Here is a 14433-nt window from a genome sequence, read left to right on the forward strand (position 1 = left end):
ATAATCCTCCTTCCTCATGATTCCATCTCTTTAATGAAGTGCACCAGTCCTTTTTCCAGCAAAACACACCCACAACATGATGCTGCCACCCCCATGCTTCACAGTTGGGATGGTGTTCTTCGGATTAAAAGTCTCACCCTTTTTCTTCCATACATAGCGCTGATAGTTATGTATGGAATAGTTCAATTTTTGTTTCATCTGACCAGGGAACATTCGTCCAAAAGGCTAGGTCTTCATCATGGTGATCATCTGCAAACTTCATTCTGGCTTTTTTATGCCAGTCCTTGAGTAGGGGCTTCTTCCTTGTGTGACAGCCTATCAGGTCATGGCAATGGTACCTTTGGTACCTGATGCCTCCAGATTTTTATATTTGCATACGTACAATTGTTTGTACAGATGCTCGTAGTACCTTCAGTTGTTTGGAAATTGCTCCTAAAGAGGAACCAGACTTGTGGAGGTCTTGGCTGAGTTGCTTGGATTTTCCCATGATATCAAGGGCTAAAAGGCAGTGGCTCTAAAGGTAGGCCCTTAAATACAGCCCCAGGTGGCAATTAACCCCCAATTAAGTCCTAATTATGACAATTAGCCAATCAGAAGCTTCTAAAAGTCATCAATCTCTGGAATCTTCCAGAGTGTTTAACGAGACAGTCAGCTTGGTGTATGTAAACTTCTGACCCACTGGAATTCTGAAATAGTGAATTAAAGCTGAAATAAATCTGTCTCCAATTGATTGTTTTAAAATTACCTCTGATGTGAACAAAGTAGATGCCCTAATTGACTTGCCAAAATATATGTATGGTAACATGAAATGTGCCGAGTTGTGAAAAACTGAGTTTGAATAACTTTAGCCTAGGTGTATGTAAAACTTTGGGCTCAATAGGATATCACATTCAGGTGTACGGGGGGTTTATTATGTCATAGTCAGATCTGCAGTGAATGAGAGCGGTAGTATGAAGATGAATTTAACTGGAATCTCTATCTCCATGTTTTGTTCACCCCATAACCCCAAGTATTTGAAAAGCAATTTCCACATGGTTTGCACTACTCTTAAACGTCCAGGATACATTCCCGGAAGTGACAACCGATTGTCTTCTCAATACTTCTTTATTGTTTTTAACCTAGTTATAACAATTAAATTGTGATAAACTCGATTAGATTATTGCGACCTGTTTGGCAGACATGGGCAGGTTGGGTGTGTATCCTGCGTTCATTAACATTGATAATTGTAAGACACAACATATATACGGACGGAGTGTAGCACAGTGGGTAAGGAACTGGGCTTGTAACCAAAAGGTCGCAGGTTCGATTCCTGGGTAAGGACACTGCCGTTGTACCCTTGAGCAAGGTACTTAACCGGAATTGCTTCAGTATATATCCAGCTGTAAATGGATACTATGTAAAAGTCGTGTAAGTCGCTCTGGATAAAAGCGTCTGCTAAATGCCTGTAATGTAATATAAACCGTTTCTCTAGCTAGGTTTGAGCCGATTAGAGCAGATTGACCCATGCAGTACCAGAAAAAAACGAAAGAAGGCAACAAAAACTATGCTTTACCATCCTATAGCTAAACCTGAAGATCATTCAACGTGTAATAACGTAACACTGAGCTACTGTACACTAACATTACATTCTATAGCAGTCTCAAACTCCGGACATGGACACCAGAATAAAGAAAGCTTTGATTCCACGTCTGCGCTTCAAAATATTTTAATTATCGCTAGCTAATGGCAGGCATACTTACCGATCCAGCACTGCAAATACTTAATGGTCCAGGATATATTCCCCAGAAGTGACAAATGATTTTGTTCTTAATACTTACTTCACATTTTTAACCGAGTTACAACCATTAAATTGTAATAAACACAATTAGATTATCGTAACCTGTTCAGTAGACATGAGCAGGTTGGGTGTGTATCCTGCGCTCATTAACATTCATACTTGTAAGACATGTCATATCTAAACCGTTTCTCATCGCTAGTTAGATTAGAGCAGATTGTCCCATGCAGTACCAGAAAAACCGAAAGAAGGCAACAAAAACTAGGCATTACCATCGCATAGTTAAATGTGATCATTCAACTTGTGATAACGTTGTGACCCTGAGCTACTGTATACTAGCATTACACTAGATAGCAGTCTCAAACTCCGGACATTACACCCAAATGTGAGCAGAGGCATTTTGGATTACAGAAACTCTTTCATAGACAAAAGAGCCATAAAGACACAAGTATTGGATATACCAAAAGTGAATGCAATGTAAGTACATTACATATGTACATTAAAACTTTTTTCTAAAGAATTTTTTTGCTGATCTGAGGTGTTGTTCTGAAAGCTTTTATGTAAGTAACTATGGAAAGTATTTTAAAAAATGTGTTTGATGATGTGGGTTAGTTTCCATAAGCTCGGGAGGTTCCTTTTATTTTACTGACATTTATCGCCATTAGCGCTGCTAAGGGAACGAGTGGCGTTGCTGGCCAATAGAGAGTCTGTTGCAGCCGTTGAGCTTGAATTTGTGACGTGTTCGTAGTCCCCTTTTTTAATAAATTGCTCATCTTTACTTTATCCCCATTCTGTGCGCGCTGCTGCCCATACCACTAGGGGGCAGAGGGGGAATTTACACTGCAATGTCACTGTCACTTTTTAGGTGTAGGTGGGTGTATTATATCACATTCAGGTGTACGTGGGGTTTATTATGTCACAGTCAGATGTACAGTGACTGAGAGCAGTAGTATGAAGATGAATTTAACTGGACGCTCTGTCCCTATGTTTTGTTCACAGGGTCCAGGTAGAAAGAGCAGGGTCACCTGTACCTAGCTGTCTGTCTATGAAGAGTGATCGTTCAATGGATCGTCCAGTCATGTTCAGAGGAGAGTACCCAGGTGATCAAAGGTAATTAAAGAGGTTCAAATTGACTCTACTTTTTAATCATACTTCAATGTTACTGGCACCATTCAGTTGCATGTGAGCTGTTTTATACAACATTCAGATCTGCAGTAACTAAGAGCTGCAGTAAGAGGATAAGTTTAACTGGAAGCTCTGTCTCCACGTGCTGTGAGTTAGAGCTGCAGTATAGGATGAGTTTCACTGGAAGCTCTGTCTCCATGTGCTGTGAGTTAGAGCTGCAGTAGACTAGTTAGGAGGCTAGTTTAAACTCTGAGACACTGATCTACCATGTGATGTGAGTTAAGCTGCAGTAAGAGTAGAGTTTACTGGAAGTCTGTCTCCATGTGCTGTGAGTTAGAGCTGCAGTAAGAGGATGAGTTTAACTGGAAGCTCTGTCTCCATGTGCTGTGAGTTAGAGCTGCAGTAAGAACATGAGTTTCACTGGAAGCTCTGTCTCCATTTGCTGTGAGTTAGAGCTGCAGTAAGAGGATGAGTTGAACTGGATGCTGTTTCATCATGTGCTGTGAGTTAGAGCTGCAGTAAGAGGATGAGTTTAAGTGGAAGCTCTGTCTCCATGTGCTGTGAGTTAGAGCTGCAGTTAGAGGATGAATTTTACTGTAAGCTCTGTCTCCATGTGCTGTGAGTTTGAGCTGCAGTTAGAGGATGAGTTTAACTGGATGCTGTGTCTTCATTTTTTGCTCACAGGGTCCAGGTAGAAAGAGCAGGGTCACCTGTACCCAGCTGTGTGTCTCTGAAGAGTGATCGTTCAATGGATCGTCCAGTCATGTTCAGAGGAGAGTTCACAGGTGATCAAAGGTAATTAATGAGGTTCAAATTGACACTACTTTTTAATCATACTTCAATGTTACTGGCACCATTCAGTTGCATGTGAGCTGTTTTATACAATATTCAGATCTGCAGTAACTAAGCTGCAGTAAGAGGATGAGTTTAACTGGAAGCTCTGTCTCCATGTGCTGTGAGTTAGAGCTGCAGTAAGAACATGAGTTTCACTGGATGCTCTGTCTCCATGTGCTGTGAGTTTTGAGCTGCAGTAGAGTAAAGTTAATGGATGCTGTGTCTTCTTGTTTGTGTTAGGTCCAGTAAAGAGCAGGTCAACTGGAAGCTCTGTCTAGTCCAATGGTTGTCTGTGGAGTTACAGGTGACAGTAAGAGCAAACACGATTTTTTCACTGGATGCCTCAGTTCATGTAGCTGTTTTTAAGTATAAGACTGAGCAGTAAGAGGAGAGTTTAACTGGAGCTCTGACCCATGTGCTGTGAGTTAGAGCTGCAGTAAGAGAGTGAGTTTCAAATGGAAGTCTGTCTCCATGTGCTGTGAGTTAGAGCTGCAGTAAGAGGATGAGTTTAACTGGAAGCTCTGTCTCCATGTGCTGTGAGTTAGAGCTGCAGTAAGAACATGAGTTTCACTGGAAGCTCTGTCTCCATTTGCTGTGAGTTAGAGCTGCAGTAAGAGGATGAGTTGAACTGGATGCTCTTTCATCATGTGCTGTGAGTTAGAGCTGCAGTAAGAGGAGGAGTTTAACTGGACACTCTGTCTCCATGTGATGTGAGTTAAAGCTGCAGTAAGAGTACAAGTTTAACTGGAAGCTCTGTCTCCATGTGCTGTGAGTTAGAGCTGCAGTAAGAGGATGAGTTTAAGTGGAAGATCTGTCTCCATGTGCTGTGAGTTAGAGCTGCAGTAAGAGTACAAGTTTAACTGGATGCTCTGTCTCCATGTGCTGTGAGTTAGAGCTGCAGTAACAGGATTAATTTTACTGGAAGCTCTGTCTCCATGTGCTGTGAGTTTGAGCTGCAGTACAGAAATTTTACTGGAAGCTCTGTCTCCATGTGCTGTGAGTTAGAGCTGCAGTTAGAGGATGAGTTTAACTGGAGCTCGTTCATGTGCTGTGAGTTAGAGCTGCAGTAAGAGGATAAGTTTAACTGGAAGCTCTGTCTCCACGTGCTGTGAGTTAGAGCTGCAGTAACAGGATGAATTTTACTGGAAGCTCTGTCTCCATGTGCTGTGAGTTTGAGCTGCAGTGAGAGGATGAGTGTAATTGGATGCTGTGTCTTCTTGTTTTGTTCATAGGGTCCAGGTAGAAAGAGCAGGGTCACCTGTACCTAGCTGTCTGTCTATGAAGAGTGATCGTTCAATGGATCGTCCAGTCATGTTCAGAGAAGGTTTCACAGGTGATCAAAGGTAATTAAACCGGTTCAAACTGACACTACTTTTTAATCATACTTTATTGTTACTGGCACCATTCAGTTGCAGGTGAGCTGTCTTATACAACATTCAGATCTGCAGTAACTAAGAGCTGCAGTAAGAGGATGAGTTTAACTGGAAGCTCTGTCTCCATGTGTTTTGAGTTAGAGTTACAGTAAGGGGATGAGTTTAACCGGAAGCTCTGTCTCCATGTGCTGTGAGTTAGAGCTGCAGTAAGAGATGAGTTGATTTTTGGGGGTTTACAGTAAGGGGATGAGTTTAACCGGAAGCTCTGTCTCCATGTGCTGTGAGTTAGAGCTGCAGTAAGAGGATGAGTTTAACTAGATGCTCTGTCTCCATGTGCTGTGAGTTTGAGCTGTCTCTTAGCTATTATTTTGAAATGACGTCTCATGGAAATAAAGTACATATGCTAAATGACTTAACACAGAAAATGAATGGTAACATGAAATGTGTCGAGTTGTGAAAAAGTGCCAAGGTGTATGTAAACTTTTGGCCTCAACTGTATGAGGCATGCCCCACCAAGGCGTAACTTGGCTGAATGGCATACCTGCCATCCCAATTTACCTCAATTCGGGTTGATGTTGCACACCTTTCCAGCACGATGCAATCCTTGGTGTTAATTTCCTTTTCTGCGTGACCGTGCTGTACAAATAATGCATTGCGCACGCATGACATCAGCGGACAAGGGATTGTACCATTTTAGGGAGGTCTACACGTAATATTAGGAATTAATTTCTGAGCCTGGCTACATATATGTTATTAGCTGATAAACTAGGAAATACGCAAGCATAGTTGTTATAGTTAGGCTACCTGGCTCAAACAATTCATATTGAGTTTGATGATAAAATGCTGTCTGTTCAACTGGCCTACCACAAGAAATACACCTCACTGAGTCAGCTATGTCAGTGGAGTCACTTGATCAGTGACCCACGGAGGCTGTTTCTAATTATTAATCTCTGTATTACGAAACATTCAGCGCTTAGTTGCATTGCATTCACGTTAGTCAGTAGCTATGCATTATTAGCCTGCCTTGCTCAGTGAACAAATAACTATTGCCTCATAGAAGAGTAGATACGGATATTCTCCGCCTTTGAAAAATTGACAAAACATCAAGTTTGTCTCTGGTTAATTCATTGCCTCTTTTCTTTTCTAAAGGACACATCAACAGTGAAACACAATCTGCTCTTGTCACATGAATTAAATACAGAAGTATGTCGGTCTGAGCAATCGGTTTGCAGTATTACTAGTTATACTGCCAGTTAAAAATTTGCTGAATATTTACTGTGAATTTTTGTTTCAAACAGCTCTGGCATGTCAGGAATCTCCCATTTCAGTTGTTCATAAATTAATCATGTCAGATAATTTATGCTGGATTTTTATTACCATTACTGTAAATTACTGTAGCCTATATCAAACTTCCATGTAGCCTACTGTTGTAAGACAATGCACCTGTGAATTAAATTACGTTCATTGTTTTATTGCATTGCAAAGGGATGCATTTATCTTATCAACAACAGGCCATTCCATTTTGACCAAGATTAGGTTACTTACATGAAATAAATGAAAAGTTTGATTAATTTGTCCACAGCCTATTTATGCATTAAAAACAAACACAAAGCTAAAAAGAAAAAGCAAATAGTCTACTATACAGACCAATCTGGTGTGTACTTATAAATCAATGCATGTGACCAGTTTCTTTTCTATAAATCATTTGGTATAGGGCTGAATTGCACGTATACAATCTGATACAATCACAAATAGTGACTGTATCAGCAGTGTACTAAAAGTTATTGACTGTGTTACATTTATGATCCGTTACATTCATACCGACTCTCCCCTATATCCTAAGTATAACTAACATGGATGACGTTAGACTGTGCTCAAAACTATCTGACTAGGCTGATAGTCTGACCACAAAGTTCGTTGAATAACCGTACACGTACATTTCACTCAGATACACACAAAAATGTTACGGGTAAGAAACATATACCTAATTACAGCATGTCTCTAAAATGTATTTTCCTCCTTTCCCGTATAAAATAAGAGCAGCGGAAATTTGTCGCAAGTCACTGTTCTAGTTTGCTAGTGAGTGCCACAGTTGAAGGGTTAACTGTCAGAAATGTTTTTGGTTTTTTTGGCCCACCACCACCCCCCTCTTCGGAGGACATCTTTATTAATAGTTATATATTTTACAATATATTCCACATGTCCCCCTAGAGCATACCCACCCAGCCACCCCCCAAACCCATTACAAAGAGGCAAAACAATGAATAAACATACAAGAACAAAACAAAGGAGAAACAAAACAAAAACAAAACCAAACAAATGAGAAACAAACAAAGAAAGCACTGAATTAAACATAAGCATTGGTGATAGTTAATGGGAGAGTTTATGTGTTGATGTAGGGGATACATCGGGGAGATCAGGGAGTAAGATGATGAGAGGAAGAGAATAAGATTTTGGTGTGAGATTGTAATATGTGTGTGTGTGTGTGTGTGTGCTGGTGTTAGTGGGCAGTGATGTGCAGTCAGGGTAGGCAAGGTAGGCAGTGCCTACCCTGTGAAAATCACTGAATTGAGCTTTTCTGAAATAAAGACATTTTAAAAAACTTGTATGTATATTTTGTGCTTTTTATGTTCTTTCGCTGTATAGTTGCAATGGTTTTACGATTTTTGATCAGAAAATATCCGCTAACGCTGCTTCAAATATGAATAATAATAATAATAATAATAATACATTTTATTTATCAGGTGCCTTTCTGAACACTCAAGATCACCTTACATGGTATTAAAATGAATAGAAGAATGACAAGACACTACAGATACATACATGATATTAAAAACAGTTTGAAAAGATTTAAAAAAAAAAATAAATAAATAAATAAATAATAATAAAATAAAATAAAATAAAATAATAGTAATAAAATAAATAAAAGTGCCATGGGGGAGTGGATAGCTATGTCCTGTTCAGGCAAAAGCTAGTGTGAAGAGGTGAGTTTTTAAATGTTTCTTAAAAGTGGCGAGAGTCTCAGCATTACGGATGTGGGGAGGGAGTGTGTTCCAGAGTTTGGGTGCTGCACAGGAGAAAGCCCAATCACCAAGAGTGGAGTGGCGAGATGTGGGGACAGTTAGAAGTCTTGCAGAGGAGGAGCGAAGCGAGCGAGTGGGTGTGTGGGCCAGGAGAAGATCAGTGAGATAGGCTGGAGCTAAACCATGAAGTGCACTGTAGGTTAGCAGGAGGGTTTTGAATTTTATTCAACATTTTACTGGCAGCCAATGAAGTTTGTACAGGATTGGAGAGATGTGATCGTATGTTTTAGTGTGGGTCATTATTCGTGCTGCAGCATTTTGAACAAACTGAAGTTTGCGTATCGATCTGATTGGGATGCCAGAGAGAATAGAGTTACAATAATCCAGCCGAGATGTTACAAAGGCATGAATTACAGTTTCTGTTGTCGAGTAGGACAGGGTGGGCCTGAGTTTTGATATGTTTCAGAGATGGAAAAAGGCAGATCTGGTGATGTGTTTTACATGAGGTTCAAATGAGAGAGTGGAGTCAAGAATGACACCAAGGCTCTTCACATGAGTGGAAAGTGGGATGGGGAAACCGTCAATAGTAATGGAAAGGTTTGGAGTTTTGGATAGTGTGGATTTAGACCCTATAAGCATTACTTCAGATTTGTCACCGTTCAGTTTGAGGAAATTACGGGTCATCCAGATTCTAATGTCCTGCAAACAGTTGATGAGAGATGGGGGAGGAAGTGCAGAGGAGGGTTTGGAACTTATATAAAGCTGTGTGTAGCAGCGTAGCAGTGAAAACTAACTCCATGACGACGCATGATCTGACCCAGTGGTTGCAGATAAATAATGAAGAGGAGAGGACCCAGCACCGAACCCTGTGGAACACCCTTAGTGACAGAAGCAAAGTCAGATCTGTGATTCTTTATGGATATGTATTGCTGCCTATCAGAGAGGTATGAGTTCAGCCAGGAAAGTGCAAGATGGGTAATACCAAGATTAGCTAAGCGTTCAAGCAAAATTTTGTGACAGACTGTGTCAAAAGTAGCACTCAAATCCAGTAGCACTAAGATGTTAAAGAGGTTGTTGTCAGTTGTACGGAGAAGATCATTGATAACTTTCACCAAGGCAGTCGCTGTGCTTTTTTCTGCGAAAACCAGATTGAAAAGGTTCAAGTAACTTATTGGTGGAAAGATGGTCCTGAAGCTGAATGGCAACTATTCGCTCCAGTGTTTTGGCTAAAAAGGGCAAATTTGAAATGGGTCTGAAATTGTGAAGTTTTTCAGAGTCAGCTCCTGTTTTTTTACGAATAGGTGTGACTGCTGCCACTTTCAGGCTACTAGGTACAGTGCCAGAGGTGAGAGAGGAGTTGATAATAGCCAGCAACAGGGGAAGGAGGGCAGGGAGGCAAGATTTGACTAGTGAGGTGGGCATTGGGTCTAGCTGACATGTGGTTGACCTGCATTTTTAAATGACTTCAGATAGAGTGGAATCATTGACTGGGAGGAACTGAGTGAGATAACCTGTCTGAACTAGCTCCAAAGTGGAAGAGAGGACATCATGTTCGGTGCTAGTAAGGAGGAGCTGTTGGTGGATTGCATCAACTTTAGTATGAAAGAAGCTAAGGAATTTATTGCAAAGATCAGTGGAAATGCAGAGTGGAAAATTGTCAGGGGGCTGCAACAATTTGTTAACAGTAGAGAAGAGAACTTTTGAATTGCCATTACTTATGTGAATGACGTTGGCATAGTAAGAAGATCTGGCAGCTGAGAGGGCATTTTTGTAATTTGTTAGATGTTCAGAATAGGCCGTAAACATGAACAACTAGACCAGTTCTCTTTGTCAGACGTTCTAAGCGACGGCCATGGGACTTCATCAGTCGTAATTCAGGTGTGTACCAGGGTGCAGTGCGAGTGAAGGAAACAGTGCGATGTTTAAGAGGGGCAAGTGATTGTGTGGAGAGGAGATCATTATAATGAGAGACTAGCTCATCAGTAGGGGTGGAGACGGGGTCGGGAACAGGACATTCATTTAAAAGTTCCATCATTAAGTCAGGGTTGATGTTTTTTACATTTCTGAAGGCAATAATACGTTTGGTGTTGTTCAGGGACTGAGGTATGTACATTTCAAACAACATCATTTTGTGATCAGAAATGGGAAAATCACTGCCAGTGAGATTAGAGGGAGTTACACCACAGGAACATACCAGATCTAGTATATGCCCCTTGTTATGCGTGGGGAAATTGACGTGTTGTTTAATGTCAAAACAGTCTAGTAGGGATAAGAAGTCCGTAGCAAAATTACATTCAGCGGAATCAACATGAATGTTAAAATCACCCAGCACTAATACATTTGATGACATAGCACAGACAGTGGTCAGTAATGATGAGAACTCAGAGAGAAATACAGCTTAAGGTTTTGGATAGATTACAGCAATGTACAGAGGTTGAGGACCGGATTATTTTTACGACAAGACATTCAAACGATGAGGGAGTTGGTATGGCAACAGCATTCATTTTGATATTACCGTGGTGTAAAACAACTACTCCTCCTCCACGGCCAGAGGAGCGGGGTTTTTCAATGAATGAGTACCCTGCGGGAGTCGCCTCATAAATGAATGAATTCTTCAGGTTTCTGCCATGTCTCAGTTAAACACATTATGTCAACTTTTTGATCGGTGATGTAATCATTTAGCAGCGGTGCTTTGTTGTTCAACGACCGTATGTTGAAAAGACCGAATTTAAAATAGCTATTCTTAAAATCAATCTGTGCGGAAAGCAACCGGCGAAGTACACTGCAGTCCACCCCAGTGGGGGGTAGACCAGAGGGAGGGAATGTTCGTTTTGCTGTAGGTAAAGTTCCGATGAGAGCCGCGGTGTAGATATTTCGGACGGGATACTATGTCCAAATCACTGCGTGCAAGCAAGTCAGGAGGAATTCTGGTCTTAGTCGGTTTTAAACGAAGAAGTTCCGTAACTGAGTATTGCAGTGCCCGGTTGGTAATTATGGTAGCACTTAGGATGATCCAAAAAAAATAAATTAGTCCACATTTCGGCTGCAGGGCACGCTAAGAGATCACCGTAGAGCTCGGGAAAAGAACCCGTACCTCGTTCCCCGAAGAGCACTGAGACAGAACAACTCCAACCTATCACTACGCCCCAACCAGCAAGCAATGGCAGTAGGAAAGCGGAGAACTTTACTCACCGAGCTGAGTGCTGGCGGCCCACAGACTCAAGGAGATAGCTGTAGCTAGCACATCATGCGAGGCCGAAAGCGTTGCAGGAGACTAGGCGAGTGTCAGCTACAAGGTTCAATCGGGGACACGGACAGGTACATTCGAAGCAGGTGATAGTAGCTGCAGGAGTAGTCAACCCGCGATCGGAAACAGCCAGACAGTGATCACAGAACTGGATTCCAGAGGGCGGGAGGCAGGCAAGGGAAGCTGGCAGCAGTGGCCTCGCTCGTCAGCACGGTGAAGGCTAGTGATCGGCAAACAGAGGTAGGGTGAACCGGCGGATGTGAGCGGGTTGGGTAGTATCCAAGTCAGAACTCACAGCGATGTAAGAAAAAAGTTAAAAAGTAAATAAATAAATACATTAAAATCAAACGGCAGTACAAAATAGATCGAGGATTGACGATAGTTTCTTGAAAATAAAAAATAAAAACGCGTTAAAGACAGGTAGAAAGACAGACAGGTACAAGAGCCAGAGAGCAGCGGTCCAGCATGTTCTGCGAAAAGTACTTTTGTTCAGAGAAAATGGGCAATGCAAATACTAACTGCACTGGTTATTGTAATACTGGAGTGCCTGTGGGCTCCAGAATTAAAACCCATTTCTTGTAGGTCTCTTCATTTTTGGCAAAAGAAAAGAATGTAGCCTATTGCTTTCTCCACATCCAGAGAAGGGGCAATGCTTAGACATTTTCAATTTAGCTTGCCTAGCATGCACAAACGTGGCAAGAGCATTATTTACACATTACATGTAGAAAGAATTTCACTGGACTTAAGGGTTTTGTTACATAACTAACACCCAGTGAACCCTGCCCATGGAAAACCTGGCGTTTAGCCAAGGGGGAGAGCAAGCCAATTTCGGCACAGGCTTTCATTTGTTTTTTCTTTTTTTGTCTTTTGCAATAATTGTTTGAAATTATTTCTGGGCCATTCGTGAATGTAAAACAGTAATAAAATGACACATCAGCGAAGAATTCACAGATAGTTGTGCAGATAACTAACAGCAGTGACATGTTGCAATGGATTTTCCAAGACATCCCAAAACCTCTCCAAATTTCACATTTTAGATAACGTTTTGAACAGGTTATCTACACTACAAAAGAAGTTTTCTTCTCTCAAAATCACATATTTTGAATAAATAACTGAGGTGAATCAGTTCTAATGTTTTTGGGAGTTAATATGTTACAGCAGTTAACATTATGCTGAATGTTGAAATACAAATGTTACAGTAGCTGGAAATTATAACAGAAAACTAATATTAGTTTGAGTTGAACTTGCTTTGCAGCTGCTGCCACCGTTACTCACTATACTGAGATTTTATCCATTGGAAGCTTTGCAAAAGAAAGAGACGGTCTGTATCTGTCGCTGCTGCAGCGGCTGATTGCAATGTCAGCTGCAAGTGTTGTTTACATTGTGAACATTCCACTAGTGTTAATTAATGGGAAATTTTCTTGGTAAACATAAATAAAATATTAATAAATATGGTAAATATCTCAAAAATATTTGCACTACTGACAAGAAAAGCACAAGCAACTAGGTGAAGCTACGAGATAAAAAAGGTAGGTCTTGCTGAAAAACTGTAGGAGGAGTAGCGTACAGTATGTTGACTTCATGTGGAATAAGAAGAAATAATAAGGAGAACACTAAATTAACTTCAGTAATCTTACATGCCCACCAGTATGGCTCTCACATGGTCTAGAGCACACTGTCCAAACCAATCGGAACTTTCTAAATATGGAAATAATGCCTCTGAGATTTGCTTTTTCAGGCTCTTCAATTACTGTTATCATAGTGCAAAAACCTTTTCTTCGATCCACCATAATTATGAATTCATTTCATAGTACAATGCTAAGCTGTTTTGAGAGCGAGCTCGCTTCAGTGTGCATGCACTCTCTGCTTGTCAGCACAATCTGCATTACGCATTACATTACAGGTAGTGGAGGCAGATACGCACTTGGGTTACTAGCAAATGACTCGACCCACAGACAGCAATGAGGGCTCATTTGACAGGTCAATCAATTAATTTTTATTTGTATAGCGCTTTTAACAATGGAGCTTCGTCACAAAGCAGCTTTACAGAGATCCGGCCCCAAAAGATTAAGCCTAGGGCAACAGTGGCAAGGAAAAACTCCCTGACTGATAACAGGAAGAAACCTTGAGCAGAACCGGACTCAGAGGGGGAACCCATCTGCCGCGGGCAGGCACCGGTTTGTTATGGGAATGGCTTACATGAAAACAGATAAATTATAATATATATAATATAATAACAGCCAATCCAGTATTAATTAAGTCCAAGCAAAGGTGACTCTGGTCACATAGAGAGATGGGCAGGAACACCGATGGGTGGCAGGGTCAGACAGGGGGACAGGCTTGGTGCTGAATCAATAGTGGCAGGAGGCGGGGGTACCCAGCTGGTCTAGCTGGTCTAGGGCTGGAGCTCCGGGCCGGGGGGGGGGGGGGGGGGGTGCTCAGCAAACTTGGGCTAGAGGGCGGGCAGGTGCCCGAGCCGAGGAAGACGAAAAAAAAATTGGTTAGGGGGTTCAAATAAATAGATTAGCAAGCAGAGCAAAGAGACAGAGGCGCCTGCGTGTGATAAGGAAAAAACCCAGCAGAATAAGACTATGCAGCATACTAAGGGAAACAGTGGGAGGGCCCAAAGCAGCCATGAGGGCAGGCTTGAGACAGTCTCACCAGACCATGACCCGGTTCAGCTTAACACAGCACTACCAATGAAGATCCAGTGACAGGGACTAACCGCTCAGTCCACCAGAGACTCTATGATGCCCCACCCACTCCCGCCCCCCCCATATTTAGAATAATGCTAAGAGAAGTTTATTTGCTTTTTTGTACTATATCAGATTTTCAGGGGTCAAGTTTTTCATAACTTTGTTAGTATTTTTGGCATTTCCTTTTAATTTCTAGATTGAATCAAAAAGTTGGGGAGGTACCACAAGCTTTTCACAATACTTTGCGGAATTTGGACATTCCCCTGAAAACTGGTTAACCAGTGGGTTTTTGGGCCCCTTCCGACACGCTTTTCAGTTTAGTCCACAAATTTACTATGGGATTAGGAGGGGTTTGTGATGC

At 41.5% G+C, this 14433-nt stretch overlaps 1 protein-coding gene and 1 long non-coding RNA gene across 2 annotated transcripts in view; one reads left to right on the plus strand and one right to left on the minus strand.

Moving 5' to 3' along the window:
- The window catches only part of LOC135242400 (protein NLRC3-like), a 1894071-nt gene that overhangs the window by 492990 nt on the left and 1386648 nt on the right, over positions 1-14433 (plus strand). Inside the window, exons 11-13 of the mRNA XM_064313443.1 lie at positions 2774-2884; positions 3584-3694; positions 4966-5076. Of these exons, the coding sequence (XP_064169513.1) occupies positions 2774-2884; positions 3584-3694; positions 4966-5076 (333 nt within the window). The remainder of the gene's footprint in view (positions 1-2773; positions 2885-3583; positions 3695-4965; positions 5077-14433) is intronic.
- Positions 1-14433, minus strand: part of LOC135242451 (uncharacterized) — a 641023-nt gene that overhangs the window by 264106 nt on the left and 362484 nt on the right. The window lies entirely within an intron of this gene.

Source organism: Anguilla rostrata, chromosome 16 (assembly GCF_018555375.3).
Source record: "Anguilla rostrata isolate EN2019 chromosome 16, ASM1855537v3, whole genome shotgun sequence".
Taxonomy (NCBI): Eukaryota; Metazoa; Chordata; class Actinopteri; order Anguilliformes; family Anguillidae; genus Anguilla; species Anguilla rostrata.